At 41.8% G+C, this 26,443-nt stretch overlaps 2 protein-coding genes across 5 annotated transcripts in view; one reads left to right on the top strand and one right to left on the bottom strand.

Annotated features, from left to right (window-relative positions):
* Window positions 1-15,198, top strand: part of ESYT3 (extended synaptotagmin 3) — a 31,795-nt gene extending 16,597 nt beyond the window's left edge. Inside the window, exons 8-23 of the mRNA XM_082056237.1 lie at window positions 1,588-1,708; window positions 2,675-2,848; window positions 3,375-3,457; window positions 3,903-3,951; window positions 4,614-4,703; window positions 5,574-5,636; window positions 5,736-5,804; window positions 6,912-6,977; window positions 8,409-8,495; window positions 9,335-9,484; window positions 10,021-10,463; window positions 11,215-11,304; window positions 11,702-11,833; window positions 12,684-12,789; window positions 13,055-13,104; window positions 13,995-15,198. Of these exons, the coding sequence (XP_081912363.1) occupies window positions 1,588-1,708; window positions 2,675-2,848; window positions 3,375-3,457; window positions 3,903-3,951; window positions 4,614-4,703; window positions 5,574-5,636; window positions 5,736-5,804; window positions 6,912-6,977; window positions 8,409-8,495; window positions 9,335-9,484; window positions 10,021-10,463; window positions 11,215-11,304; window positions 11,702-11,833; window positions 12,684-12,789; window positions 13,055-13,104; window positions 13,995-14,031 (1,810 nt within the window). The 3' untranslated portion in view covers window positions 14,032-15,198. The remainder of the gene's footprint in view (window positions 1-1,587; window positions 1,709-2,674; window positions 2,849-3,374; window positions 3,458-3,902; window positions 3,952-4,613; window positions 4,704-5,573; window positions 5,637-5,735; window positions 5,805-6,911; window positions 6,978-8,408; window positions 8,496-9,334; window positions 9,485-10,020; window positions 10,464-11,214; window positions 11,305-11,701; window positions 11,834-12,683; window positions 12,790-13,054; window positions 13,105-13,994) is intronic.
* Window positions 13,399-26,411, bottom strand: CEP70 (centrosomal protein 70). Of its 4 annotated transcripts, none has more exons than XM_082056238.1 (16): window positions 26,274-26,411; window positions 25,739-25,838; window positions 25,457-25,580; window positions 24,981-25,161; window positions 24,504-24,673; window positions 23,450-23,509; window positions 22,670-22,769; window positions 22,199-22,287; window positions 21,778-21,852; window positions 20,577-20,679; window positions 19,732-19,902; window positions 18,938-19,084; window positions 18,249-18,417; window positions 16,931-17,045; window positions 15,916-15,995; window positions 13,399-13,768 (listed from the first exon to the last, which is right to left on the bottom strand). In XM_082056238.1, exons 1-16 carry the CDS (start codon window positions 26,280-26,282, stop codon window positions 13,557-13,559), a joined length of 1,905 nt encoding a protein of 634 aa, XP_081912364.1. In that variant the 5' UTR covers window positions 26,283-26,411; the 3' UTR covers window positions 13,399-13,556. The 4 variants fall into 4 exon arrangements, with proteins under 4 accessions (XP_081912364.1, XP_081912365.1, XP_081912366.1 ...); XM_082056239.1 differs by having other exon boundaries at window positions 26,255-26,399; XM_082056240.1 differs by having other exon boundaries at window positions 26,235-26,336.
* Window positions 26,412-26,443: the final 32 nt, after the last annotated feature.

Below are 26,443 nucleotides of genomic sequence, written 5' to 3'. Positions count from 1 at the left end.
TCAGCATTGCACATTTAAGCCAGGAGCACAACATGCCTGACCGTGACCAGGCTGAAGTGCAGGTCAAACAGGAGCTCTCCCTTTCAAATGAACTGGGCTCACTTAAGAGAGTGGAGAAACTGGATGCAGTTGTCTGTCCTCACGTACAAGCTGTGTTTAGTTGGGTGTACCCCAAGACTCAAGAGAAGAGGCAATTCTGTGACAGGAAAGCAAACAGCCCGACCAAAGGCTTTCAGGCTCCTGGTTTTACATTTGGAGTAAGCGAGGACTTTCCTTCTGTGTGAATCCAGCCTCATCTGGGAACTGAGACTATTTTCTGGCACAGCCTTACCCTGAGAAAGCTGCCTTACAAGCACTAAATTTATCAAGAGGATGAAAGTCCTTCAGATGTTTGGTGCTCCTGGGTTTTCCTCTTAATATTGTCTTCTGCTCATGCTGAGTTGTAGTAGTATGTTGAAATCCTCTCATTAATCACCTGGGGAGTACCAGACATCTGTGAAAGCCGTAAACTTCTTGCTCAGGAGAAACAGGTCAAATTATTCGCCCCTGCCATACAAATAGAACAATTCTAAAAAGAAAAATAATAAAAAATAATATATATAGAAATAAAACTGAAAGTCTAAAAATGTATAAGTTTTAATTTGACTGGAAAGTTCCCTAAACTCCAAGAGAGATCGTACCTTCAGTCACTGTGATCTCCAGTGTGCCAAAGGTCCAGTTACTTCAAAAAAGATTTTCCTTCTTAGTGCAAAATATGCCAAGATACAGAATCTCATCTTTTGCTTGGTTTTCTTTAAAAAAAAAAAAAAAAAAAAAAAAAACCAAACAAAACAAGCTAATTTTGTTTTGAATGTAGCTGGCTTCCCTTCCATTTCACAGTAAGGTCTCAGCACGTGGCCCAGAGCAGAGAGCAGTGTGTGCTGGGGCCATGTTCTGAGTCTAAAAACAAATCACCTCCAGGTCTTGAGCCTCCTGTGAAATGCTGAAAATTCCAGATTCCCTTCTTTCCCTGTCTGTGTCAGCATTCCCAAGGAAACCCAGAAAGTGCATGAGTTCGTATGACTTAATTGGTATGTGACAATTTCATTGTATGGTGTAAGCTCCCATTTGTCATTTACAACCTACTGGAACCGAATTCACATCCAGCCCCTGTAACCCTGGACTGGGACATCCCTGTGTGTGAGTGGGCACTGCACTGTCTGCCACAAGGCAATGGTGATTACATGCAGAATGACAGGCAACAAGATGAAAGGGATCTTGAGAGGCTGCCCCGTGCTCATCTTCTGCTCTGCAGCAGCTCAAGTGGACAGGAATTATTGATAGGAGACAGCCCAACCTTCCAGTGGGATCCACATCCATCCTTGGTGATTGGTTCTGGCGTTAAAGTGTCCTCTCCATTTCCTCTTGTTCTAAGCTAAATGTCACAGGCATGAGTTTCTTCTGCCCATGTGCAGCTGGGGGAAGGTAGGCACTATCACTCATTTCACACTGCCTGTTTCTTGCACTGTGCCTCATTTTTTCATTCTAACTGGAAACGATGATCGATTGTAGAGATTTAAGTTATTTTATTTTCCCCGCCACCTGCAGTGTAATGTCGGACTCGCTAATTCAAGACTTCATTGCTGCACGGCTGGTTCTACCGAATCGGATCACAGTGCCTCTCAAGAAGAACATGAACATTGCCCACTTGAGGTTCCCTATCCCACGTGTGAGTGTTTTCTTTGTTTGTTCTCCAGTGACAGTGTTAATCTATCCGAGTGCGCGTTTGCCACGCTGTGAATGCATGCAAGCTTAGTGCCCCAGGTTCCTGCATCAGCTGTTTCAGCCTGGGTTGTAAACTTTCTGTGGGTAATATTTCAGAGATATAAAAGCAGACATTGGATAGTTCATAATTTGGAGGGATTCCTACCCTCTATACATGGCATAAGAATTCTGGCTAGATGCTGCGCTCATTTACCAATTTAAACCTTTAGTGTTATTTGAGAATACCACAGGTCTTCAGTTAGAGAAGATAGGTGAGCAATGAGTGTCAGGCTGCTTAATTGTCTTATTTACACTGGGAAGAACTGTAAATGGGAAGCTCAGAGGGTGACATCTCTTTGTTACAGGAAAAAAAAAACGGTTAAAAAAACCCCCAACAACAAATCTCCTAAATGCCTGACATACCCAGATCTTCAATGTCCTTCATCTGTCAAATACCTAATAGACTTATTAATGAAGGTAAATATAAATGAATGACAAAGGGGTGCTCCCTATTGCAAACTTGCATCACCAAATTGAAGGGCCACCCTGCAATAAAATAAGAGCCTGCGAATGGGTACTTGGTTCTCTGTTCAATCAGTGGGAATTGATCTTTACACTGAATTTGACTGTGGCTGTAATCCTATGTGTATGTTTCTCATCTAAAAATAAATTGCAGAATATCCCCTATACAATTATCTAGATTGGATTGTATATCTGTTTGAAGGGTGTTTTTTTTTATTCTGGGTTAATGCTGGAAAAAGTGTTTCAATACAGCTGTCACTGGAAATATACTGCATCAAAATGCATGTCTTTGCAAACCTGTCATGATGACAACCCTTGCTGCCTGAAATAACTAGTTTTAGGAGGTAGCATATTATAATTATCCAAAGATCCCATTTTCATGGCCAATTTTCTATCTTATTTTATTCAGGGAGTAATAAGGGTTCATTTGCTAGAAGCTGAAAACCTTGTCCAGAAAGACAGTTTCCTTGGTGCCATCAGGGGGAAGTCTGACCCGTATGCTCTTCTTCGCCTTGGCACGGTGCAGTATCGAAGCAAGACAGTTTCCCGAGATCTTAATCCCATTTGGAATGAGACGTTTGAGGTACTGTACCTTTTGATCTTTCCATCTATAGGATGCACAGCTGTTTACATCCCTGTGCTTGGAGGACCTTCTCTTAGCTGACTGCGCTGGAGCAGGTGGACTTCCTTGTTACTTGACTGAGGCATTTCTGTCCCTTAAATAAGTTCAAATTTACATTGCAAACTTGCAGTGTCATTCAGGTTGATCTGATTTACATATGTGGGTTTTTGGAGGAGGTGCAAAGCTTTAAATATCAATCAGTGCAGCAGTCTGTGCAGCTATAGTCTGCTCTAGCACTGATTCTTCTCTGCTTATTAGGGATACCAGTTTGAGGGGTTTAACTTGTAATTCAAAAACATGCAAACTGGTTTTGAAATATTTTCACCTGTAATCAATTGTGTTTTTTATGTGATTAGCCACAAAACAGCAGGGAATGTCCTTCATGTGTTATATAGCTGTGAAGTGTCATGTTCTTATCCTCAGCCTGAGCCTATATGAACCTTTGCAAATGCTTTTTATTTTTAATCAATACCTCTTTCTCCTCCAGTTTGTTGTCCATGAACTGCCTGGTCAGGACTTAGAAGTGGACTTGTACGATGAAGATCCAGATAAAGATGACTTCATGGGCAGGTAAACTAGCATGATCCTTGCTTGAGGTCCAGTAACCTCTGCAATGGGACACGCAGATCATTCCTACCAGAAACTTAATATTGAAGGAAGCTATTCCCTTTGTCCAGATATTGATAGCAAGTTAGGAATTCCTAGTGCAACTAACTTGGAACAAGGTAAAGAATGGTCCCAGACTCCTGCAGGGCACCCTAGGAAGCCATTAGCAGGGATAATTACTACACGACTTGAGAGTTACTTGAAATTTATTTTAGTTTTGGAAGTATTTCAAGGGGGAGACTTTGGAAGTGCAAGTGTGTTCCAGCACACACCACACAGATAAAGTGGAGAAGCTGTTATTTGGAACAGACTTGAGCATGGACTTTTTTGATGGTGGTTTCTTCTCCCACCAACACCTGTATGCTCTATGCCTAAATATATACTGAAATGTTTGGGTTTTGTCTTTCAGCTTGATTATAAACCTAGTGGATGTAATGAATGACAGAACTGTTGATGAGGTAAAGATCACAGCTTATTTCTAAATGTGGTTGGTGGTGCAGGCTTACAGGTTGTGCTCTCTTACAGTTGTGCTCTCCCTCTGCTACTAAGTTGCTTCTGTGTGCTTGGAGCTTCCTTGCACTCTTGCCTTGTGGTATTTTCACAAAAAGAAAATGCCTTTACTCAGAAAACTTAAAGTAGCCATTACAATATTTTTTACAATCAAGCTGGCAACCTCAGACAGCCCTGAGGTTACGCTGAGCCGACATGGGGTATCTTGTGTTGATATCTCGTGTCCTGTATGTACCAAATGTTTTTGCGCAAGGCTACAGATAAAGTTTGGTGAAGCAGCCTGATAACTGAGGGAAGAAATGATCTGATCTTATTGTGGTTCATCCTGCAACCCAGCACTCTGCAAACAATGCCAGGGTGCCTGTTTTGTGCTGCTGCTGGCTGGAAATATCCATGTGCTTTGCATGTATGTGGGTATCTTATTTTTGTTATTTCTGGCTTGTGTTTCTAAGTAGATGGACATGCTATAATCTAAATGTCAAAAATGCAAGCTAAGGTGCTCAGAGTACAATTCATATGGTCTATTGTACCTAAGTCTCAGACTGCAACTTACATATAAAAGTTATTCTGCCTCACGGTTCTCAAGTTACTCTTTGTTGTCTCCATTTAGTGGTTTCCCTTGAGTAAGACAACAAGTGGACACTTGCATTTAAAACTGGAGTGGCTTTCACTAGTAAGTGACCAAGAAAAGCTACATGAGGTGAGTATATTTGCTTAAAGGATTCAGATACTCTGATCCCTGTCCAGTGATCAACAAAGGAGCGTGTAAAACTAGGAACCTCAGGCAAACTCATGGGAGTTTATTTTTGTCTGACGAAGTTTTGATGCAATTTCCCCCACTGCCAGAAGGGCGTTTGCTGCCCCAGGTCCCTTGGTAATTCAGGGGTGACTCAAATCTGGCAGCTCTTTTTGCTTGAATTAGCAAAGCTTTGTTTGACTTACTGCAAAGTGGCCTCTTACAGTTCCCTTCTTTGATAATTTTTCACTTTCCTCTTCAGCTAGGATCTGTGTAGGATGCGGTGCTAGTTACAGACTAGTTACTAACCTGTACTAGTTACAGACAAATACCCAGCACTGGTGCTTGGTAGGGCCGTGGTTCCAGATGGTGCCTGTCTTGTCCAGCAGAATTGCTTGGATAAAGCCCATCTCTCAAGGATGCTGTTTCTTCATAATCAAGCAAAAGCATTTAAGTTCCACTGAACTGAATAAAATTGTTTCCAGCCTTTGTTCTGGTGACACTGGATTCCTGATGTCAATGTATGTGGTTGAGCACATTTTTAGGTGTTGTGCTGCTCTGGGGAATCCAACCAGTTCAGCAGGAGAGAGATTGAAGAGCATTAAGGCCAGTGTATTGGAAAGATTTACACCTCTTCATACTGGTCTGCTTAAAACTGTCAGGCTGTATTGGCTTGTGCTCCTCTAAATTGCAAGTTTTAGGAGAAGGGTGAAGAGCTGATTAGCCTTCAGAAGCTGTTCTGTGAAGTTGTGTTGTTTTGTGTTGTGTTGTCCTTGACGGGTGATCATTCCTACCTTGTGTTTTGTTTTGTTTTATCTTTGCTGGCCTTCGCAGGATAAGAAAGGTCTGTCTACAGCTATTCTGATAGTCTACTTGGACAGTGCCTTCAACCTTCCAGTAAGTACAAACCACATGCAGGCAGCCTTCACTCCTAACCTTTTTTTTAAAAAAAAGCTCACAAATTAATTGTTTTTAAATACTCTTTTACTAATTCAGAAAAACCACTTTGAGTATTCGAATGGTGAATGTGGAGCAAAGAAGATAAAAAATAACAAGTACCTCAAGGTAAAATTTATATTCTTCTCCCATGCTTGCAAAGCAACATTCTGGATTATGTGGTATCATAGCAACTGAGACAAGCTGTGGTTGAAAAGAAAGAATTTTGCCACTGTCAGAATCTAAGTGACCAGGGGTTCAAAATGGTGATTGACAGCCCACCCCACTGAAAGCCTAGGAGGTCCAAGGGGGAATGCAGCACAGAAATATATGATTGTGTGAGGTCATCTTTATTTTTATTTTGTACTTTGGACAAAGGGCTTCCAGACTCAGACCAAGTCCACGTTATCCTTTCTGCTGCCACAGGGGTTCTTTCCATGCTGAGCTGCTCCAGTTTGATCTCCCACATTGGGATGGGAGGAATATGCTTGTTTGTGGTAACCTTTCTGTCTATTGGAGACCTGGCCACCAGATTCCTTCCCCACTCTGTCATTCGTGCCTCTTCTCTTTGCTTCTGTGTACTTTTTTTCCCCAAATACTGCATTTTGCTACTGTGATATAAATGGTGGGTATAGGGAAGAATGTTTCTTGCTGTTTTCTTGAACAAGTTGCACACAACCACAGCTCTGAGCAATGCATAAAGCTTCTCATTCTCTCTAAGTAACTCCCCTCCTAAATGGAATCTTTACAATTTAGATGAGTTATCCGCACTGTGATACACATCACATTCGCTAATCCTTAATTCTGGACTTTTATCCACTATGTTGTGCCAAGACCAGCTCCTCAGCCTTAACTTCTATCAGAGTGCAAGAGGTTCAGTATTACTGCTTCTGGAAAGGAATTGTTACTTGCTGCCGAAGAATCACTTCTAGCTGCTTTACAGCAAGTCCTGAGCCTTGGAAACCAATTTTTAGAGTCCTGTTTCATTCAGGGCTTCCCACTAAGCCTTCAGCTCTTTCCTCTGTTTCCTCCCAGCTTCTGACAAATTTTTAACTGCTCACCTATTGAAATGTAAATACATAAAACTTTGTCTTAAATGTGTACTCTTGATGGTAGAGGGTAAGGCTGTGCTGTGTTATGATTGGAGTATTTCCTGTGTACTGCACTCTTCAGAGTGATATTGCTTCTTGTAAACTATAAATGCCTTTTTTCCTGCTTTCTTGTGTTAAATGGCAGAAGATGGAACGAGAACCTTCCTCATTCGTCCTGCTCACGGTAGGAAACAAGACTCAGAAAAGCAAGGTGAGGCTGTTTGACTCTTCTGCTTTCCTTAAATACTGTTTTATGAGTGACTGTCTCCAAGTAGCCCCTAGGAAGGGTAGGACTAGGGAAGCTGGTGTGTAGAGCTGTACAGGGTATTTGCAAAAGATGGACCAAATTTCCACGTAACTTCAATTTGAAATTGGGTCCATCTTTTTGAAACGCCCTGTAGTTATGGTGAGAGCTGCAGAGGCCAGGAGGTGAGGGTCAACCAGCACGTGGAAGCACTGTGTCACCAACTCAGGCTTTATTAGTGACTGTCTGGTCAGCTGCTGTACACACGTGTGGTTTTGTGCTCATGGCCATGAAGTCATGTTGGTCAAGATACTCCAGCTCTATGAGGGTTGAAGAGGAAAAAATGAAAATCGTAGGTCTCCAATCTGGCTCATGCTTTCTCAGGGTGGAGTGTCATTTGCATCAGAGTGGCGTTTATTCCCTCATCAGAGTCTCCCGGCTCCTGTGTTTCACAGTTTTACTGATGATTTATGTATTTTTTTCAAAACCTGGACAAGATGTATCCAGATTTCCTGCACTTCACTTTCAGTTCCTTTTTTCATTATTCAGTATTTACTTTTCCCTGATGAGTATGAGCAACAGCTGAGTTCTGCTCCCCCAGTAGCTGCCAAGTTTATTGCTCCACAGCTGGATACAGAAGAGAGCGGCCCTATGTTCTTGTGGACTCCCGACAAATAGGAATGAATCCTGTTGGCTACACATGAGCATATGGGACTGACACTTATTTTCCTTTGTTTCTTCCACCTTCTCCCTCCAGAAATTGGGTTCTGCTTGCAGCTTTACCCTTTTTGGCTTTCCCTTTTCTCCACCACGTCACCTGCCTCTCCCAGGCTAGGTCAGACTTGAGCTTTCCCTGCTTCTTTCCCCTTGTGCTTGTGCCCAGGTGGAAGCAGCTGGTTTACGGAGCAGCCTCAACCTCAGCCCCCATGGGTGCTTTCCATGCTTTTTCATCCTTGAAGCAGATGGCGCCGAAGCTGGTGCCCTCCAGCTCATCCCACGAGTGCTGCGCTCCTCAAACTGCCCCTCTAGCTTTCCTACCCTTCCTACCGTTCCCCAGCCGCGCTGGTTGTCCCCGGCGCGGAGGCGGGAGGGCAGGAGCAGTGCCTGGCTGCAGAGGAGGCAGCTGCTGGTCCAGGCTGCACTGGTCTGTGCCAGCCGCAGCTCACCGGACTCGTTCTGCAGCATTTCCACACCCCAGAGAACTTGTTCTGGTTGTGCCAGAGACTTTGCTTCTGCATGCTTCTGACCTGGAAATCTCACTCTCTCCGTGCAGCTGGGGTGTAGCATCACTGCATAAAATGAGACAGTCACCGTGACCCTCTCTGGTGACCGGATTCGTGGTATTCTTTGCTGCTTTCAGAATAAGCTGACTTACATGCCGCAATCTTCTTGTTGCAGACTTGCAATTTCAGCAAAGATCCCACGTGGGGCCAGGCGTTCTCCTTCTTTGTCCACAGTGCTCATTCCCAGTCGCTCCATGTTGAGGTGAGAGAAAAGCCTTTCCTTTTGAAGACTGAGTGCACATCCGTAGGAAAAAAACCTCTTTCATGGTGGATGCGATCTCAGTGCTGGTGGTTTCTGTGTGCTTGTACTGGGGCCCTCCTGCTTAAAAGGTGGAAAAGCACCTGTTGTTGTACAGGCAATTCTCTGTTACGTGATGCTGGTACCTACCTTGGCTCTAGGATCGTGTCACACATAATATTGTAGTTCAAAACATGAGATGTTTCTGGCTGCAAAGTGTAAAGGAGGTTTTTTTAGTTCTCTGTGTAGCAAAGCCATGAATGTTTTGCTGTCGGGTGTTGCAGCCTTCATCATTTTCAACCAGAGTCCTCTCTCCTTGCCTTGGTATTTTGGCTCGTTAAGAACAACTGTATCTCACTAGCATCCCTTGCAGTCACAGGCAGTTCCACGGCTGTTTACTCAGCTACAGAAATGGATTTGAACTTAGAAGGTCCGTTGAGATTAAATCAGCTAAACAAAATATTACCTAAAAAGCTTGTAAAGGTTTAGACCAGTTGTCATCCCAGCTGCCTGGGACATTTTCCCCAGAGTAAGTAAGGAAAGTCAAGTAAATCCCTAGTATTTCTGCTAAGGCAGTTCCTTCTCTGCATATGTAGAAACTGGATTTTCACTCCAAATGTAACAATTTGTTACACTCCTGAAACACTGGCATCACCCATTTGGAAGTAATCATATGTGATAGTGTGTCCTGAAGCAAACAAGCTAATTTTGATCTCTGTCTGAAATACCTTCTTGCTTTGCTGTTCCCAGTGGTATGCTTTCCAGTTTGCTGTCTAATAAAAACTTTTCCCCCTATCCCCCAGATAAAAGACAAGGATTGGGATAGTGCTCTGGGAACGTCAGTCGTGTGTCTCTCCCACTTACTTAAGGACCCAAACATGACTCTGGATCAGAGATTTCAGCTGGATCATTCCAGTTCAGACAGCTTCATTAAGATGAAACTTGTGTTGCGGGTAAGTTGTTCTTTGCCATATTCACTCGGCTTCCCCAGCGGAAGCATCCAATTCTCACCAGGCAAAAGAGATGAAAGGTGGGAGAGGAGAAATGCAGCTTTGCTTCATAGAGGAGTAGAAAGTAGAAGTGTGCCAAGGTCTTTAAATACAATTGAGAGTGCATAGTGGTGCTGAGGGGTATCCCCCAGGCTGCCTAAAACTTAGCGCTGTGCCATTGCTGAACATCTTCTCATGACAATAAAGAGCTGGACTGGGAAAATCTAAGATGGGAAATCAAAGCTGCTAAACAGTAAGGGAGACTGATACTTAAGAATGGTTTTCTCACTGTACTCTTGATCAGTGTTTAGACACTTAAATATATACACAGTAGGACAGGGGAAGAGAATGTCACAGCTAAACCCTTAGGCCTCTTTCATCTCTAATGGCAGATTCTCGCTGCCATAGTTTTGTGGTGAAATTTCATCCTAGATGGTAATGCTGCCATTAGCCCCAGCGCTTTGGGAGCAGCACTTATTTCTCTCCCTTGTGATTTTTAGGCCTTGAATGTTGAAGAACCCGATCCACAAAGAGTCAAGGCTGGTGTCAGTGCCTCGAAGCAAGGTCCTGTGCGTGTCATGGAGAAGGGTGGAAACCAGCAGAAGTTTCCCTCCCCACCAAAACCAGAAGTCTCAAAAGTACCTCCAGTGAGCAAAGACTCTGCAGGGCCTGAATCCCTGCCAAAAAAGGACAGCAGAGAAGACCTGGACACAACTGACAGTACAGCAGCGCCTGAACCAAGTGAAACTGTTGTTGGCCTTAATGAGACAGAACATGAGCAAAACCCAGAGCAGCACCCGTCGTCAGCGTTGCACACCAGAGCAGCGGTAGTGCCCACGTTGCCCGTTGTACAAGAAATGAGGCTTGCGCCCAGTGTTGTCTCGCTGGGTTCTCTGCCTTCTTCTTGCTTTGAATTAAGTAGCAGCAATCTGGACCTTCATAAGTAGGTGGTTCTTCCAGTTGAATTACTCTTCTCTTGGGAAGGTTTAGGTTTTATAGGGCACTGTTGCATATAGTTGAATTCAAGACTGGTAAGTCATTTGGAGTCTTGGGTCTCAAATCTCTTGGGGCGCAGAATGGAGCTGGTAGAATCCTTAATGAACTGAAGTAGCAAAGAAGGTCCATCTCAATTAAGAAAGTATCAGAGCAGTTATAAACCTAAACATCAAACCCAGCTCCAGCTGTTGAGTCTGGTACTTCTGGATTGGCAAATTCTCTGGCTCTGAACGGGGCCTCATTTATAAACCATTCTTAAATGATTTTCAAGCAATGTTTTGGATTTGAAACCACTTTAATAACATGCAGAATGAAATATTCAAAAGGTCGCATTTTGCATATATGGACATTGTTGAAGGAGCTGTGTGGTGTGCTAAGCTGTACTTTGCTGCTCCATCTGCAGTGGACCAAGTAGGTTCTTTTTTGTCCATTTGTGAGACCAAAATCAGGTACCTGTACAGAAGGCAGGCTGGGCAGTGCTGGTGCTGATGGGAGCGCTCTTTCTGCAGAACCTCTGTGATTCAGCTGCTTTCTAGATAGCAAACAGGATGCCAGAAGAACAGTGCTGTGAAAGTTGGTTTTGGTTGGAAATGCATCACCAGTTTCTGAAGCTCGTGTCCTGTTTCGTGCTGCTAGGTCTGCGCGTGGTCTGTTTGGTATCTGTATTGCAAAGCTCTGACTGCGCAACTGTCTTGCAGCGGGACTGAAATGCCCCTGGGCGAGATCCAGCTGACGGTGCGGTACGCGTCCATACGGCAGAGCCTTGTCGTGCTGGTGAATGGCTGCAGGTGAGCCTGACGGTTGCGTACATCTGTAAAGAAAGGGGGAACGAGCTCTCTGAGTTCGTGTCGGACCTTTGGCAAAGCTGGAGCAGAACCACATGCAGCATAAGCTGCCCAGCTGAGACACCTCAGCACTTGGTGACTTCAGCATGTGCAGCATCACTATGACTGAATTGGTAAATGTTAATTTAGGAGCCCAGATAAGCGGCCATACACTCAGAAGTTAAAACTTTCTTCAACTTCACATCCTTAAAGTTTTATTTGCTTATGTTCCCAACTACCAAGATTAATGCTTTTGGACCATGAACGATGATGGGTTGGTGAGATTCTAAGGCGGACAAGGTATTAAAACACATGGCGGGAGAACCTGCCTTGCTTGTCAACACTGTATTTCTTTTAACAGAAACTTAGTACCCTGTTCCAATCGTGGAGTAGATCCATATGTTCGTATATACCTGCTTCCAGATAGAAGATGGACAAGCAGGAAGAGGACTTCTGTTAAGAAAAAAACTCTGAACCCCCAATATGATGAGAAGTAAGAAAATGTTAATTATGCTTGCTGCTGAAATAGTTACGACCCCTGATAACAAAAGGGCTTTTTTTCCTGTGTCGAGTCCTTTCTGTGTATGTCAGTGTAGGTCGGAAATGGAGAAAAGACTATAAATATTTCATTTTAACACTTAAAACACTAGAGTTGTGGATTTTGCTTTTGCCTGGTCTCATGTACTCTGCCACTTTAGTGCCAGCACAGCTGTTAGGAACAACATCCCTTTTTCCTCATCCTCAGTATCGACGTGTGCTGCACATCCTCAATTAAGTACAGTAGGTTGAGCAATGCTCAGCTCCAAAACACATTACCTGTTCTACAGCTCTGACTTGAGGAAAAGCTATTCAGGTGGGCAGAAATTAAATGATATAGCCTGGACAGAGCTCTCTTGACACTAGACATGTGTGCCAGAGGCATGAGTCAGGGCCATTAAGAATGTAATTGCCACGGGTTTCAACCTTTGTCTTCCCTTAAAGTGGTATAAGCCTGTGTTGTAAACCTGGGGGGCTGGCTGGGCTATTTCCTCTGAGTAATAAAGGTTGCATGGAGAACATGCTGATCTTCCATGAAGGGGAAAGAAAATGATGGTAAATAGCATTTCATCATGGATATGTGTTTTCCTCCTTCCCCCTGGCATGGAGAACAGCCAGAACAACAGTGTCATCGTCTTTCACGAGGCCTGAAGAGATTTCTTAAAATGTGTATAAAAACTATTGAATTGCCTTTTCTGTGTCTTCCTACTCTGGCCACGAATGCTGTTTTCTGTCACTGTATTCTGGCCACTGATGCTTATCGGCTTTTAATTTTTGACTGAAGTCTCTCCTTTTACAACTTCTAGGTTTGAATTTTTTGAATCTTTGGAAGATGTCAAGAAAAGGACGCTGGACGTTGCAGTGAAAAACAGCAGGCCGTTCATTTCACAGGAGAGGAAGGAGCTGGGGAAGGTAGGTTTAAAGAAGCTCCACACCTGATTTAATAGAGCTGGACACTGAGCGACTCCTGTAATCCCAAAATGCGGTTCTAGTAACTAAGCCTCAGTAACAGGACTCACAATCTGCAAACAACCTTTTAGTAAGAAGCTGGTTCTCCCTTGAGCGTGAGCCGCAGCCCTAGCACTTGAAAGTGGGTCTGCCTTGGGAGGAGAGCCAGTTTAGCCAATCCATTGGTATGCTGAATAATATGGAAAGAAATACAATTCCCATTTTACAGGTGCGGATTGACTTGTCACAGGAGGACTTAATAAAAGGTTTTGCACAGTGGTAAGTTTCCATGTCTGTGCTTTCAAACCCTGCTAATTGCTTTGCTGGGAGTTTGCATGGCTGCTGTTGGGTGCGGGTAAATGAGAAAGAATAATATTTGACCTGCAAACGCAGGACTAACTTGAACTAATCTGGTAGTTTTATCTAAGTTGTATGTTAATCCAGTTACTAGTGCAACACCCGCCCTGTGAAACAGTTTTAATAAGAGACCTGTGTCAATTATAGTCTTCAGCATATTTTAAGTTACCATATAAGCCACTGGGACACATAAGTAAAAGAATTATATTTATTAAAGCAACCTTGCAACAAATTTTAACTTGGATAATGATCTTAACTAAATTAATACTCTCATCAGCAATATATATATAAGATAAAACTTGCATTACAAAGCATTTATAGAAACTATTATAAGCCACGTACAGTTTTGCTTGTATGTTCATTGTGGTTCAGAGTTACAGCTTAAGCATTGGTCTGAGGCAAAGATTAAGAACAAAGGGGTTTTTTTCCCCTTCTACGTCTGTAGTTAATAGCAGTGGTTGTAGTTCTTCCTTCTCTCCTTCACTGGAGGCCAAGGAATGCAGCGCGGGTAGTCCAGGAGCTTCCCTCCTCACGGGCAGCGAGCCTGGCCTGGCCAGCAGGATGGGAAACCCGAGTTTCCCCACGTCTGTGTCCCACGTGAGCATGCGGCAGTTATGGGAGTAGGAGAAAAATGACACATCCAGAGTTTCCTGGTAAAGAGCTGGAGTTCAAGGCCACCTCTGCACCCTCCCTTGCCATGCTGCCTATGGAGCACACTCAGTAAGGCAGCCCAAGATCTCTCTGTTGTGCCAGTTAAACCTTTAAAGAAAGTCTGAAACTACTATACTGACTTACTGTGTCTTGTCTTGCAGGTATGAACTGACAAGGTGTAGACGCAAGAAAAACTGATTTCTTCTCAAGTACATAAGTTACTAATTTTTCAACTTTATATGAATGTATATATCTCTTTTGTAATTAATGTGTTTTGAACAATAACTGCAACTTTGAAGCAGTCTCTGGCTCAGGACGTGTAAATTTAATGATCCTACTTAGAAAATTGTTCTCACTGAAGTAAAAGAACAAAACAACAAAAAACAAACCCACACAGGAGTAAGTTGTCCCTAAAAAATAAGTCCTTTGTTTTTGCTGTTTCTGGCATATCTCCCCAAAGAACCCTGAAGTATGAATCCTCTCTTAAGGACCTGTTGAACCTGGGGATATTTTAGACTGTCGCCTGAGTGTCATTACTTTGCTTGTCAGTCTCATTTCCCCAAGGTTCTATTCATGTTGTTTTAACATGAATTCATTGTACTTTTAAAAGAATAAATTTTTAAACAGCATTTTTCATCTGTAGGCTACAGAACCTGTTGAAAGAAACTGTTTAAGACTCTAATATGAATTGTTTTTTGAGAAACTAAGAAATTGATATTCCGCTGTTCAAAGGTCTCTTAGCAGGTTGTGGCTGCAGGTATGTATATAATGAGCTTCCAAAAGCAGGGAGATTAGTTTACTAAGTTGTCATAAAGGTTTTATTTTGTGATGCCTTAACATGTTTTGTTCGTTAAAGTACATTTCAAAAACCTTGTATATCTTGAGCGCAAAGCACTCTGCCTAAGGAACAGCAGAGTCTTGCAAACTAAGCTTTAGTAGTGTTGGAGCAAAATATACCAAAATATTTTTGGAAGCTTGGTGTACTTGTTTCTGTACAATAAACTTCTGATTGTCTTGCATATGAAACTCCATCTATGCATTTCTAAAACTGAATTTTGAAATACGACTATGGTAACTTCAAATGTGTGCTAGGCAGAAACCCATAAACCACCACCCAAAGCAAGTTTCAAATATTTTTGGCCAAGATTAATGTAATCTAGACTACTCTGTCCCTAACCAGAAGGAATGCTCACTGAGTAACAAAAACTTATTCCCAAACTTATCTGAAGATGTAAACAGCATTTTAAAATAGGCTCCCCAGAAAACAAAGATAGGAAAATGATGAAAGTATAATGGCTATGAGGGAGTCAGAGCACCCTTATCTCATACTGCCTGTGTCAGCAGCGTTCGCAGGGCTCAGTGGCAATAGCACGTCTGGCTTTGTGCTGGGTTCAGTTTCCTGGACTGATTCAGTGTAGTGGTTCTCACTCCAGGATTGAGGAGACCAGTTGATAGCACTTACAGCGTTTTGCTTAAATTGACCATGAAACAAAAACTAAGAAAAATTTTAAAATGCAGTAGCTTTTATTTATGTAAAAAAATCTGAAATTGTTCATTAGGAAAAGAGAGGTAGGTGTAATGTCATTTGCATCAACAGGTACATTCACAAGTAAGACAATCTGGTCTTTTCTAGCAAGATGTAACTCTTAACTAGCTACTAATTTCAAATTTTGTACAGTAGGTAAAATATCATCCAGGTTACTGATCTCTGAAACAGAATGAAAAGCATAAAAGGTAAGGTGTATGTACTCAGAAAATCTTCACATTCAGCCAAATTTGTAACTTAAATGTTAGAAATACAGCTAGGAAATGATATAAACTCCTCACACATTTAATGCTTTTGGAAGAAACTCTATTTTGCTTATCTTATGAGTTATATGACTGAATACATGCAACGTAAAGTATTTTGGTCACTTCCTGAGGAAGGAGGGAAAGGAGAGCAAGGCAAAAGTTGGCACGTTACCTCACATGCTCCTTGTGTTTTAGAACATCACGAGTAAACAAAACACATGTTAGCTATTTGAAGTTTTAGGAGGAAGCATTGGCATGAAGTTAATTACAGCTGTTGCAAGTATTACTCACCTAGAAGACAGAGCAAATCTTGAATGAGAGCTTGAAATGGTGGAAAGAAGCACTCATGCTCTTCTAGCTTATTGATTATACTGAAATGTGCAAGTGAGATTGTCAGATAAGAGGTGCAAAGGTATTTTAAGTCCATCTCCTCAGCTGTTTTGCCATACTATGTCATGACTTTCTGCAAACACTGCTACTTAGTAGTACGTAAAACCATCTACACCAAAAATGAAACCTCCACCCAAAAAGCATTAGCTGTCAAAAGAGGATCTCTATTGTCACTGTTTCTGCCCTATATACATCCTTTCTGTCCTCCTTACATGGCACTAGGTAATTTCTGGACTGGAGCATTAGTCTGTGTATGCTAAATATACTGCTTAAGGGTGGCTGACAGAGCTGCCTCAGAGGTGGAGCAAGGAATGTTTTATAAGCAGCTGTTCTCTAGTTAAAACTGTGAGGAGAGCAGAAAGGTTGAGGGAGTTCGCGTGGTTCACTCAACATGTGTCAGACTTGCTGCCTGCTGCAATTCATCTCTAGTGTGTTTGCAGAGCACGTGCTGAATGCAGGCTCTTTGGCTGCTACTAGTCTGTTGAGGATAGAACGGGATTTGTCCAGTTCCCAAAATGTTTGTAGGCAGTTTGAGGCATACATTCTCTTAGCAACTAATACACTTCAATATTACAGCTGAAACCTTGCAACACTTTCTCCTCCCCACCCACATGCAGTGTTTGCTTTGTCTCCTTATGAAACACACATCCTTAATAAGCTGCTTTGATCACCTTATCCATTCAAGCCAACACCGTGTTTTGGAATCCTCTGGCCTTAATTTTTCTCTTTGCCATCTTTATCCTTCTGAAAGTATTCAAGATTTCTTTCAGGTAAGATGGTAACACCCCCTTTACTGTCACCGGTCACCAACTTTTTAACAAATTATTCAAGTTTTTCAGTCTTGGGTTTAGCCAGTTGTGTCAATTACTAAATTGGATGTTTGAAGAATGGGCACCAGTGGAACAGCCCCACATACCTGTGGATGTCTTGGGTCCCCAGAAGCTGCTGGACCTGCTCAGTCACCTTCTCATTAATTATGTCACACAGTTTCCCAACAGTATCCACTACCACAGTGGGTGGAGCTGAACTGTCTGTGGAAAAACAAACACTTTGTATTTCTTGTAGCAGTGATAACAGGAAATTATTTCAGACACAATCCAATTCTTGCAGGTGCACAGGTTTTATTTGTATTTCACGCATCTGGGCATACAGAAAACACCGTGCCCGCAGTCAGGAATAATGTTAGCAGGAATGGTAAATCTCTCACTAAGCCTTTAGTGGCTAAAAAACTTGTCAGAGCTGCGTATTTTCACAGCAGAGATGGTTCTAAAGGGCACCCTATAATGCCAGTGGAAATCAGCCAACTGGAATTATATACAGAGAGAGGTTAGCTTGCCGCAGCATAGCAGAAGCACAGCATAAGGGCTAGGCCAACAAGGAACCTGCTCAATAAGTACTTTGTTAACAGCCAGAACTTTTTTTGGTATTGGATTTTACCTGCTTTGGCTGCTGTGACTGAAGGTAACAGGCTACTTGTCCCTTTCTCCCTCAATTTCAGAAGAACTAGGCTTGGAGATGACATCCTCTAATTTGTGACTATTAGGGAGGCACAAGGCTCCCTGAGCTGCGGCGCTGGCTGCAGGCGGGCAGAGCACTCCCCTCCTGAGCCGGGCTCAGGAGCTCTCTGGCCGTACGCCCTGCACCGCAGCCAGACCTCAAACCCAGGAGCAGCAGCAGCTGCTGCTCTCCAGCAGTACCAACCACGAGGGAACAGGCACTGGGCACTCACCAAGCCTGCCCCCAATTACTGGCACTCAGTTTCCGACATTCAACAGCTTTTCAAGTTTAACACCCTAAGATGGAAGTTTCTGAGGACTGGACATAATTACACTGGAGTGAATTACTGAGTAGAAATCTAGAGCAGAGGTTGAGTTATTTTTTTCTTCAACGTGTCATCTTTCAAGTAGAGAATGAAAGGTGGTAAAGAAGAATTATGAAATCAGCTCACAAGAAAAAGCTTTGTGGGAAAAAAAAAAATAATCCATTTCATCTGTTATTCCATTCTTCTGCCTCCTTGCTATTCCCCAGCAACTGTTAAAGGCTTACAAATAATAGGTTTTGCTATTTAAACTCCTAATTGACAGCAACCTCTTTTTATCTTCGCAGTGAAGAATATACCTAGTTTACTCATTTCTCAGCAGCTCCACATATTTTCTGTGAAGACATCAGCCTTTCACTTGTGTTCTTCTTCCTTTTGGAATGGTCTGAACAAACGCTAGGTGGTCAGTCTTTACCTAGTCCCAGGAGCTCGTGGAGATTTCTCATCACGTTGGTCATTTCCCCAAGCTTTGTGTAAACCTCATTCATTCGTGGATAAACACCATTCAGAGAATTCACGTCAAACAGCTTCTGGAAGTGAGAGACTATTGCAAACAGGGTTGGCAAGGACGGTGTCTGGCTGCTCTGTAGCAAGCAGAAAGAAAAACTCGTCAATGTTCTTGCTTAACAAAGCAAGGCGGCTTTTAAACCATGAAATGTTCTTAAAACTGGTCTATGAAGAAAAACAGGTGTAACTTCCCTTATTAAATCACGACATTTCAAATATTCTTAAATATGAAGACATTTTAAAGAGAGATTTCAGACACAAATATCCAGCAAACCAAAATAGTCTTTTGAAAATGTTCTTCTCAGTAAGTACGTTTCTGTGCTCTCAATGCTGACTCAGGAACAGACAGAACAGGATAACACCCAAGACTACAGGGCAATGCAAATTCAGCGCTGGTCAAATGACTCTGATGAAAGCAGTCTTCCCCAAGGTGAATTTATCCATTATGTTAAAATAGTCTTTGACTATTGAATATCTTCAAACAGCCATTGCTTAAACCCCACGAGGCTTTCAAATACGCAAATCTAATCACCATGCGAGGAACACATTTAAGAATTCCATAGTAACTTGTGGTTATAAACCCCTGATAGGAGTTACCTTTTCTTTATTTTCTATTTCTTCCAAAATTGCATCTACCATGAACTGGAGGTCTTCAACTCGTACGGATTCTCTGTTATCCTGTGGATCTGCAGTGTGCCAGGGCACCAACTCCAGAGACACTTTTCTCAGGGACTTATGCAAATCCTTTTCAAAGAAGGGAGGGGACACAACTTATTTTAGTAACTTCTAAAAGTTGTTTTTAATCAGAGAAACGGGCAGATTTTGTTTCTTATATGCAAAAACATTCTAGTACTGGAGACAGGTTTTAGTTTTCATGGAATTTAAGAACGGCATTTTGCTTACATTCCTTGATTTAAAAAGAACACAGTATAAAAATTAAAGTACTTCATATATTATAGTTTAAGTTAAATAAGAAGTGTTGGTCACACAGAGTTTGTTTTTAAGTAAAATTTATTCACTTGTATTTAGATCAAAAAGTTACTGTTCTGGCAAGACAAAATGAAGAAAGATAATCTACTGTCATTAATGTATGACATACAGAGACTCTAAAGCTTAAGTGTCTTCTCAGGAACTCAGCCAGTGAACAAACACATGTAGACAATGTACACCGAGAAACATCTCTGGCGTGTAGGCACACTGCACATTTTTCACTTTACTATGGTTTTAAAGTGGTGTATAAATGGACAGCAGAATTATTTTTCAAATTTAACACCAAGGCAGGCAATAACCAAAGCTACACACACAGAAGAAAACCCTACGTGTGGGGAGAGACAGAGGTGTAGTCAGCAGATGAAAGGAGGAACGTAAAGCCAAGTACAATAACACGTTACCTTTAGGGCCATTAGCTGATCTGCCCACATTTCTATTGTCAGCGGAAGGTGCTCAAATCCACATTCTTGTCCATTTTCTTTAACAGAATTTTGCACCAGCCCCTTACTGCGCCTGTATATCAATGGAGGAGCTCTTGGACTTCGCAAAACAGAATCAATATGGGACAAAACCTTCAACACCAAATAACCAATGTTATTGCTCAAATACATATGACATTTTATAATAAAATCCCTCTCCGCTACAGTCATGATTGTTTAAACATTAAATCATAAACAACTCCAATAAGTTACTATCAATAAGTAATAGATTCAAATATTTAAAAATATAGTAGCTACAAGATATGTAAAAGTAATGCAGATATACTTGCCTTAGAGTGATATTTATCATTTATCTACTTGAGGCATTGTTACTACCACAGTTTATATTTTGCTAAGTTTTACTATATTTGCTTTTTTTTAAAAAAAATAAAGGAAAAATAAAAGCTACTATCTGCTCAGGCATATTAAAAACTGAATATAAGGATCTGTTGTTTTGCCCAAGACTTTGAACAAATCCCCTGTCCTGGGAAGAGTTCAGTAAAATCACTGATTTGATGTTTGCCAACAGAGTTTCTGCTTGCTGGCTGTATTTTCAGGTAGTTTACACCAAGATACACAAGAACAATTGAAAAAAAAGCCTACATGAACTGCCAAGTGCAGAACTTTATGCATCTTGTGTACAGAACTTCATTTGAACGCTTAGATTCAAAATCATGTGCTTCAGTTTACATAGTGAAACAAAACTCACACGTTATATTGAATTATGAGATTGTTAGATACAGGTAGTTCAGATAAAATCTGCACACCTGTAAGTATTGCTGGCAAACTGCCTGCAGCTGGTCTCCTCCTGCAATACTCTCAGATTCTTTCTTTTCTTCTGCTCTTTCTCTGGAACTGCTCCCCGAAGATCTACACACCAAATACACAGAGGAGTCACACAAATAGCCTCAGCAGGAGATAAATACTTTCAACCTGATTAGAGAACCAGGTATATTGCACATACACTTACACCTACAAAGTCAAGTCTCTATTTTATGATGCCTGCAAATAGAATTCCAACAAACTGGACTAGATGAAGAATATCATAGTGTTTGTAAATATAATTAATTAATCTCTAGTCTCCAGGTTGAGGTTATTCCAGACTGCATGCTAATTTAGAAGGGACACCACCAGATGTACAGTTGTTCTGTTACCAGAGATTCTACCATGGCTGAAGAGTTGAAATTCAGAATTTTACTCAAAAGAGTCAAATTCCATCCTTACAGTCTTTATCTGCTTCTGCTTGAACATCTGTCCTGGCTTATTATGTATGTATAGCTCACTACCCTTCTTGCAGAATCTAAGATGACTCTCTTTACCATCTGAATCATATCCACTACATAGGAGAAAAGATCATTTAAATACTCACAATGTAAAATGAAGAACTGAACATTTAAAGTCATGTCTTTTTCAGGCTACATTTTATGCTATAGAATATTTAGCCTTCAGTATACATATGCACAAATGAGTCAGTGAAATTGTAGATAAAACAATTTGTCAGTACTGGATCTCTAATACCTTCAACGTATTTTCTTAGTAATGTTTCAGAAAAAAACTAAGTTAATTTCTAAGAATAATATGGACATAACCTGAATAGCTGCATCATTTTGCCAACTCATACTTTCCCTTTCTTAACCCATAACGTAACCAGTAGCTTTCTTTATAGCTCACGGAAGCAGCAAACATCACAATTTGGTCCCGTTGATAGCACTCAAATAAAATCCAGAAAGACAAAATGAAACAATGACAGACCCCTTGCTGTGTCCCCATTTGGGGACCATGCCACCCATTCAGAGATTGACAGGGTGTCTTCAGAGATAGAGCAGCATTTGCTGCCCATAGCCAGGCTCTGAGAAACAGTGATGAAGTACACACTTCATAAGCTGCAGTCGACATTACCGGTATCAGAGGATCTTTGCCTTAAAAAGTTCAGAGGACTCGTGAATGTTACTGAAGAAATATACTTACTGGATAGTTTTCTTTAAAGTTTTCTCTAGTTTTTTCACCTGGTGCTTGTAAAGTTTTAATTCCTGTACAGTTGGCCTGTTAAGAAGAAAAAGTGCTGTGTTATATGTCTTCCATTTCAAGGTGTCTTTAAAACTCAGCCAAGAGAAAAAGTAAGAAAGCTTTGCCAGTGCTGCAACATCATTCTGGGAATGAAATTCTGCAACATTTCTATGTGACAGCAGCAAAATAACCACTAGTAGTTGCTGTTAACAGTACGGGGAGGGATGGCTGACTGTTGCTCCCATATCTTATTTCTGTGAATTGCTTTCAAAGACAGATTTCACACTACACTTTCACAATTGCTGGTGCTTTCAGTTTCTTTCTTTGTAAAGTCAAGCCTACTGAAGTGCTCTTACAAAGGAAGATATGCGTCTTTTCTTACCTTAGTTCCAAGTCTTTCTTGAGATTTATATTTTCAAGCAAAAGCTGTTCATTCCTGGCTTTTGTTTCAGTAAGTTGTTTCTGGAAAGACTGCAACATGGGACTGTGTTATTTCTTTTATTTCGCTCCTTCCATAATCAACAAGCTTGAACACTTTAAAGTGTGTATAGATAAAGAAGGGTTCCCATGTGCCTATATAGCAAGATGGCATGGATGAGCAATTAGTTCACCAAGATCCAGAGCCTGCTGCATTAGGCCACAGGTGGAGAACCTGTGATGAAGGAGGGTCTGCTGAGCCCCCAGCAACAACGGCTCACAACATCGTACTGAATCTTTGCATGAAGACAGCAAACCCAATTCAGAAGACACGGTAAGAACAAGGGGATAGAAATCAAACACATATGTTTCTATGTTGCTCTCGAAGGGTCACCAGTTAGAGATCTGCACTGACTTATTCTTAGCAGTTCCATACCGTCAGCAGTGCTCTATAATTAGGAGTAGCATCTAGATTTAAGAATTCTTCCTTGCTTTTTGCTTCTCTTTGTACCTGGTCTTCATCTTTTTTGTATTGCCTATTAGGAAAAATAAATTGTTTCAGCTTACTGTAATTCAATTACCTCAAAGATCCAAGCTGGTTTAGTTAGTAGTTACGTATGATAAGAACGTTTCCATAAACTGCAAAGTAAACAGAATAGAAAATCTGCCTTAAGATCCACAGCTCTATTATTTCTGGGAAGCTGTTTCATGTACTAATGAAGTGCACTTATTCCTCCAGATAAATTCCAGTACAAGCAAATCCCATTTCAGTTTTTGAGATAATAGTCTCCAATTATAGGAACGTCTCAGGTTGCTGGTTGCTTTGTACCACGTAGGCACTGCGATAGAGCTGAAAAGCTGATTTTCTTTCTGTTTAGGGCGATCAGTTGACTGAGCACAGCTAATGCAGTAATTCCCTGTGAACCAGGAAAAAAGGAGAAGGGGAAAAACAAAAACCAAAAGAATTATAGCTCAAGTGTCTCTGAATACCCCCCATTTCCTAGCTATACTGGCCTCCTGATAAGAGCAGCTACTTAGCTTGACTAACACCTATTTCCAGGATGAATCCACGTTTCCAAGACCATTACAATTCTCAGCTGTTTCTTACATGCTAGTGATGTCTGGAACACAAATATTTACCTTTACAAACTTTAAGAACAGTAGGGAATAAAATAACTTTAAACAGTAAAACCATAAGGCACTAGGTGAGACCTACCTTAGCTCCTTTTTCATCTGACTAATTTGAGATTCATAATAATCAATCAGACAAAGGAACCTGAAGAAAGGAAAAACGGTATCTTGAATTTCAGATATTCTCAAAAAAATCATGCCCAAAAGACATTGTGACCACCCCACAGGAACAGGCCAACTTACAGAACTGCACTGCACTTCAGAGTGACTGCATCACAATGGCTTCTCTCATATCAAACAAATAGTTTTCCAAAAAACTTGAGACATTAACTCTGTGCTAGACTAAAAGTGGTGAAATTATTCAAGAGGAGACAAAAGCTAAATCCTCCTGACACCCTCCTTATCTTGTGATGACCTCTACCAGCAATCTTACAAGCAGGGCAGAGTCCCAAACTCAGCGACTACCACAGGAGGCAAGAACATCTGTCTCCAAAGAAACTAAAAGCGCCTGGAAAACCAGGCAACATCAGCACAAAAAAGTGACGGCCATCTGAGGCCTGAGAAGTGGTAAATTTCTGATTATAGAAGAACTGTGGAGATTGTACTGCAAGAGACAGGCACAGAATGTTTCCTCAGAACTGTCACTAAAGGACCTGGGAAGCCTTACAGCAAACCTGCAGTCAGCAGCTGCGAAGACCAGTTGCACTTCAGAAGTGACCAGAAGTGACTACAAACTGGACAGGTTGTCAGTGGGTTGTTTGGCTGGTTGGTTGTTGGGGGGGGCCTTACTATGTTTGTTGTTTTTCTTAATTTACATTTAAAACGTTAGAACCCCAGAATGAGATCACCCCAGCCCATACTGCAGTTCCAGAGCAGAGTGGATCATTTCTTTCTCTTTGCTGACACCTAGTGTATACATAGGCTGATAATTTTTCACTTTCTGCCATAGATTTATCCAGCTCGCATTTGTTATACAAGAAAAAAATTACTGCATTGATGCACCTTTACAACAATTCATATTTCTGCTTACACTCCTAAGGTCTCCAGACTTTTTTTTTCATATAAATATTGAGTTACTTTAAAATCCTCTTCTTCATTTACTGTCACAGACCATTCACCAATGTAAGAAAATTGCTTACTGCTGATCCAGGAGAGACTTTGGAGCTCTCTTGCAAAACGAACAAAACATTTTGTTTTGAGTCGCCACACGCTGTTGCTCCTCCATCCCCACTTTGCTGAGCTCCTTCTGCAAACGGGCAATAATCTTTTCCTGTTCTTGCAGCTTTTCCTGCTGCTGTTGATATTTTGCCTGTGAAGAGATAACAGGAGCGATGTGAAATTATTCTAACCCACATGCTGGAGACTGCTTTACATGCCCAAGTAGGCACCTGGTCCCAAGGAAGTTCAATACTTCTTTTGTAACCATACTAAAAAGGCAGTGAAAGTAGAATACAGGTATTTTTCCAAGTTATCACTAGAAAATTCTGTATAGATCGAAAAATCCTAGCTATAAATAGTGTATTAACTCTATGACGCATGTTTATTTTAATCAATATTTTTAGAGCTCTTAAAACAAGTCAAAAGTTTGAATCCTCAGACAGCACCATTTGAATTACCTGGGAAACCTGTTGATCTTTTTGAAGTTCTTTGACTTGATTCTGTTGCTGGCAAACTTTAGCTATTGCCTCGTCTTCCAGCTGACAAATTTTGGACTTAATGTTTTTCACCACATTTTCCAAATCGTTAGCCCGTTGTTCTTGCCGAGATGCACGACCTCGTTCCTGTCGTATCTCATCTCTGAAAAAAATGAATAAATCCTGTGAAGGACAGACATGACAAACATTATCTGATGACAGTCAATAATAGCCAGTGGCAGCAGGTACAGGAAATACGCTGGTATGGGAATGAAATAAGAGTGGCAGATGAAATAACGTAAGAGCTGAAAAGGAACTAGGCCAACATTCCTGCATATTGGACAAAAATCTCAGAAAAATGGTCTTAGGCCTCAGGTGTGACAGGAGCTCCACCTGGGAGAAGACAGACACTGATGATACTTTACATTAGCAAGTAAGTTCCTTCCACTGTGTCTTACCTTAGAGAGTGATTAGTCTCCATAAGCCCCTGCATCATTCTCTGGTGTCGGTCAGTGTCTTCCAGCAACGTTTTTAATGCAAGTCTTATTCCTAAAGAAGACTGACTGTCTAAGACAAACATATCTGGAGATACAGAAAATAAAGTTGTCATTAAAGGCTTTTAAAAGCTGAAGAAGATCACATCTCTGCTACCATTTGGAAGCAACAGCTTTAGACATGCCTTATGAACCTAAGGTTGATATTTTAAAATACAAAAACGTGTACAATTGGCATTTCCTTACCTGATATATTTCTGCAGCTTTTGGGGGCAGCGAGACTCACGGGTTTCAACCCATGGCGCATTAACAGCGTGTTTAGGTTTTCCCACTCTGCCCTCTCCTGCTGCAGTTGGAAAAGGGGAAGAAAACGCGGAAACCTGAGTTGTCAGATCAGCTCACGGCCTCCTGTCCACCCTGTCGTGCCGGCAGTGGGGGACACCAAATGCCCCCAAATAAAAACAAACAGACCCCGAAGACCCAAGAAGTCCCAGCCTCCATATGAGAGCCTGTGAGAATTTCCAATAGGACCGGTAAAAAATGCTAGGGAAAAAACGTACTTAACAGTATACTCAGTCTTCCTGATCCCTGTTAGAAGGGCAAACATGCAATGACCAAAATTTACCTTTTCAAAACCCCAATGGGCCCCCGGCCCCCTGCCCCAGTCCCGAGAGAAGCCCTCAGTGGCCGCGGATGCCGACTTTAGGGATCTATTTTGTTTGTTTTCTTTTTGCTCTGTTACCAATCAGCCACAGCCGCCACCTGAGCTCCACCGCGGTACCTCCGTCATGCCGAGAGCCGCTCCAGGAGGGGCCGGGCCCCGCGCCGCCGCCGGCCCCGGGAGGGGGGACACCAAGGGGGTCGGTTACCGGGACACGGAGCCTCAGGAGATCCCCATCGGTAGCGGGAAACTGCTTCGTACGGGGCTGCTCGCGGCGGGAAGGCGCGGGG

This window comes from Streptopelia decaocto (assembly GCF_964273445.1).
Source record: "Streptopelia decaocto genome assembly, chromosome: 6".
In the NCBI taxonomy this organism is placed as follows: Eukaryota; Metazoa; Chordata; class Aves; order Columbiformes; family Columbidae; genus Streptopelia; species Streptopelia decaocto.
This window is presented reverse-complemented; position numbering and strand designations above follow the sequence as displayed.

Coding starts and splice junctions, on each gene's coding strand:
- CEP70 (XM_082056238.1), bottom strand. Junction 17,046..18,248: donor CCACGAGCTCCTGGGACTAG/GTAAAGACTGAC, acceptor GTTTTTCCACAG/ACAGTTCAGCTCCACCCACT. Junction 15,996..16,930: donor GGGACCCAAGACATCCACAG/GTATGTGGGGCT, acceptor TGCACATTTCAG/TATAATCAATAAGCTAGAAG.